Genomic DNA, 4,547 nt, shown 5'->3' with positions numbered 1-4,547 from the left:
CTCTCTGTGCCCTAAAGTGATCATAAAACTGGTCAACTTAGAAGTTGGAAAGATATTAACTTTACATTAATATAAGACAGCCTTCACAGCCAAATTTCAAAGCATTGACAAAAGCTACATCACCATTAAACAATGTCCAACATTGTTGATAACTCCTAATTAACAAAAGAAAATGTAATAAAAACTTCAATATAGTACACTTCTCATAGTTTTATTTCCATGCTACAACTTTATTAATTAATAAGGTTTGAGAAGTCATCAACCAATTCTTTAAATAAAAAAAAAGTTTAATTATCAACAAAAACAAATATATTAAATAAGGATATTTGGATTTTATCACTAAATTGTAAAAAAAAAAGGTTTAGTGACATGTTTTATCATTAAATTGTCATATTTTTTGTTGCTCATTTTATGATTAAGTTTCAATTTTTAGTATATTTTTATCGTAACATCCTTCAATTTTTATACATTTTATTAGTAATAAAACGAAGTTATTTCATAAAAATGGTCATGATTAATAGACTTGTTTTATAGCAACATGTTACACATTCAACACATCAATAAAATGAGGGAAAACTATAAAAAAATGTCGGGTGGGGGAGAACTTTAATGATAACATTTAGAAAAAAAAAAAAGGTGATGAAAATGTGTTATTAAAAGTATATAAAAAAGAAAAGAAACAATTTTTTGTAATAAGAAAAAAGTTGAAAAATGAAGAAAGAGTGTGAGATTATGTGAGATGCATGCATAGACAGTGAAGTCGGAAAAGTTGGAAGGAAAATAAAAAATGTTAGAGCCCATAGTATATACAACTTAAAATTGATTCCAGTCTAAGAAAGACAAGAAGAACAAACCTTATTCTCCTATTCTGGCAATACTAAATTTCAGGAATTTTCTATACAAATAAACACATACCTTTCTTTTCTGCCACACACACTATATAAAAATAGTGGAATGGATTGTCTTGGAATCATGTTTATCCCCTCCAAGTTTTTTTATATTAATAATTCTCATTCTCTCTCTCTCTCTCTCTCTCCTATAATTCTGACTTGGGTTTGTAATTAAAGAGTGGAAGTTGCCCAATCAATCAAAAGATCAAAAAGCTCAAAGCAGACACCAAAACCAAAAAGAAGACAACATGGGCAGAGCTCCTTGCTGCGACAAAGCAAACGTGAAGAAAGGTCCATGGTCACCAGAAGAAGATGCTAAGCTCAAATCCTACATAGAAAAACATGGCACTGGTGGTAACTGGATTGCTTTGCCTCAAAAAATAGGTATATATTTTACCACTTTTTTCTAACCCTATTTCTAAATTTTTCTTTCCTTCATCATCATTTCATTCACTATCCATCTCTATACTTCAAATTTTTAAACCACACTGTCTAAATTATTATTATAAGATTATATATATTCCAATTTGGTTTCGGTAATTCTCATTAATTTAACAGACATCATGATCAGTATCAAGATTAGGTTTTTTTGTGTGTGTGTGTGTGTGTCTGACAGTACTTACTATCTTTAATTTTGTGATGAATTAGGCCTTAAGCGATGCGGCAAGAGTTGCCGCCTTAGGTGGCTGAACTACCTTCGCCCTAATCTCAGGCACGGTGGTTTCTCCGAGGAAGAAGACAACATTATTTGCAGCCTTTACATCAGTATCGGGAGCAGGTATGTGTGTGTGTGTGTGTGTTCATTTCACTCCCAGGTTTTGCTTGCTACAATATATGCATGCTAATAATTAATTATAATGCGTGTTTGGTTTTTGGAGATATAACTTTTACTGAGTAGATAATGGTTGTTTGTTTCGTGAAACCCTTTGGTTTGTTGATCGCAGGTGGTCGGTGATTGCAGCACAATTGCCGGGAAGAACTGATAATGACATAAAGAACTACTGGAACACGAGGCTGAAAAAGAAGCTTCTAGGGAAGCATCGAAGAGAGCCACGTAATAGAGGCAATTACAACAGTGTTAAGCAAGAAATTAGTGATGCTAATAGGAGGAGTAGCGATGGTGATTCTTCTTCCTTATCCATGGTTCAGGAAAATAGTAACACTAGTCAACAACATCAACAACATCAACAACAACATCAACAACTATGTTGGCCACAGAACATTAACATGCCAGTGCTGCCACTACCGATAGTACCCTTGCCATACACAACAAACCAAGGTCCAGGTTTCAACGACCAAGATTCCATCAAGAAACTCCTCATCAAACTCGGAGGAAGATTTTCCGGTGATTATTACCAGCCTACCCTTGATGGGTTGAATAATCTGCAATTTCCATCAGAAGGGCAACAGGTTTATCAAGAACAAGTTCATGTTGGTTCTTCTTCTTCTTCGGCCTGCATTGTTGCCAACAACAACGAGGTACAATTTGCACACACTGGTCAATACTCTGGTGTTGACGACAACATGGTGCAAGGACAAGGTGGTAATTTCACCCCATCATTTGAGGAAATGGTGCCTTCTTCTCATTATTCAGATGGGTTAGAGTTCTTGTACAATGAGGGCATGATCCACCACAAGATAACAGATTCTACTATCACTACTACTTGTGACCAAAACACCACCGCCACCACCACCGCCGCCACAAATTGGGGTGAAACCACCATTTATCACCATGATTCACTTGCTTCCCATTTTGAAGGTGAAGAATGTGGTTTGCAAGAGTTTAACTACCCAGGGGCACAATAACATGATCTTATTTGTATATTGTTATTTTACTTTCATTACTATTATTAGCCATTTGTGACAAGGGGAGGGGGTAATTGACAAATAAAATAAGTTACATATATAGATATAGTATGTATAACTATCTATGTACTGTAGCTATATGTTAATTTGTGCTTAGTTAAGCTTTAGTGTTGAATGTTGATGATATCTGCTATAGGTAGTAGCAGTGTAGTTTCTCTGACTATTGTTTTTGTGTATTGATTTGGGTATGATTTAAATATGTTTCGTGTTCTAACTGATTTGTGGTATGATTTATGATTTATTGTGTGCATAGAGAAGACCAGTCAAAGTCTATGCAATCTCAGAAAAAGGCACTGAGTAGGGTACCCTTTAGTCTGCGCCCAACACTGAACAATGTGGTTTGTGTTTACGTGTACATTTCTCTTTCATCAAAACAAATAAAGAGATACAATCAATTCTTATGCTACCTTTTCACAAACTTAAGATAAAACATTACATGCATAAACTTCTTTATAATATAATATATATATATATAACTTTAAAGAAAACTTGTCTACAAATTTTAAAAGTTCTATATTAACTATAACTTTAAAGTGTGCAAGAATATCAAATTGATCAGAAATAAAATTAATTTATAATATAAAATAAAATTAAAATTTGAAGTTTACTTTTTTAACAAGAAGTTGAATACATGCATATATCAATATATAAAAAAACATTTACAAATTAGTTTAGATATATTACAAAATAAATATGACATTACTTCCTCTTTTAGTTTTTTTTTTTTGTTTTTATAAGCGCTTAAGAAAACTAATCGATATTGGTGTTACTTTTTCATTATAATTATTAGATGTTATTTTGATATTTTGTATAATGTTTTGCTTTATTAAACGTGATATATTATGAATGCAAAACTGAATCTAATTCGAAAACAGAACTTGTACTATTCATTTATTATAGTGTTGTATCTAGGAAAATTTCTTGTGTCTTCTACTATTTAGCTTTGTTTTTAATCACAGTTTTCACCTCACTTTACATTTATCTCTCTCGTTTCTTGTTGTTTTATTTTTCCTGCTATTGTAAAAGAATATTGCATAAAAGTGGTGTATAATATTATAGTTTTTCTTAAAAAAGAAGTGGCACCTGGCATGAGCAGTGATAGATGCCTAAAATATAGATAAAATATGTGTATTAATATGGTGAGAGAGTTGTCTTGTTGATGGAAGTGAACATTAATAGCATAAAATGAGATGTTTCAATAGGGTGCATTTTGTTTATATATAAGAAAGATACTTTAGCTAGGACCTCTTATGTATAGTTTCTTAATTACATATTAAAAAATATAGATTCTTTACGTGACTCAGTTAACAAGCTTTTGGAATATGTGGCTGTTCAATTCTTCCGTTGTTGTTGTCAAATTAAACTACATCCAACCACCAAAGAAAATTAACTACCTCCATACAAAACCTTTTAACTTTGAGTTTTAACACTTTCAATGAGATTTTATTTGTAAGATAAAGCTAAATTTATGTAAAGAATTCACATCAGTTTTAATGTTACGATAAATATTAAGACAATGAATTTATCGGTCTTTTAATTTGTTTGGTCTTTTGGGTTGGTAGAGCCATAATGTTAAGTTATTCCGTTTTTTTTACAAGTTCCATTTTTTGTATAAGGGCTAAAACACCTTCTCAAGTGTTTTTTTTTAATTCAATTTCATTTTTTATTGATAAAAATAATAAATTTATTGGTCTTTCTTTATATTATATTATTCAATTATCTTCTTTCTACTTAAAATAAAAATTAAACTTGCACTTAGATTCTTAACTAATTGTTTAGTTGTTATATGCA

General features: G+C 31.4%; 1 protein-coding gene across 1 annotated transcript; it reads left to right on the top strand.

The window, feature by feature from the left end:
- Window positions 1-1,033: 1,033 nt before the first annotated feature.
- LOC114193873 (transcription factor RAX3-like) lies at window positions 1,034-2,919 on the top strand. The gene is made up of 3 exons (XM_028083839.1): window positions 1,034-1,274; window positions 1,539-1,668; window positions 1,835-2,919. The coding sequence occupies exons 1-3, from the start codon at window positions 1,139-1,141 to the stop codon at window positions 2,694-2,696; spliced, it is 1,128 nt and encodes a 375-aa protein (XP_027939640.1). The 5' UTR covers window positions 1,034-1,138; the 3' UTR covers window positions 2,697-2,919.
- The last annotated feature ends 1,628 nt before the right edge of the window (window positions 2,920-4,547 follow it).

The sequence above is a fragment of the Vigna unguiculata genome, chromosome 8, assembly GCF_004118075.2.
Source record: "Vigna unguiculata cultivar IT97K-499-35 chromosome 8, ASM411807v1, whole genome shotgun sequence".
In the NCBI taxonomy this organism is placed as follows: Eukaryota; Viridiplantae; Streptophyta; class Magnoliopsida; order Fabales; family Fabaceae; genus Vigna; species Vigna unguiculata.
The sequence above is the reverse complement of the archived record's forward strand: the minus strand, read 5'-3'. Positions and strand labels throughout refer to the sequence as shown.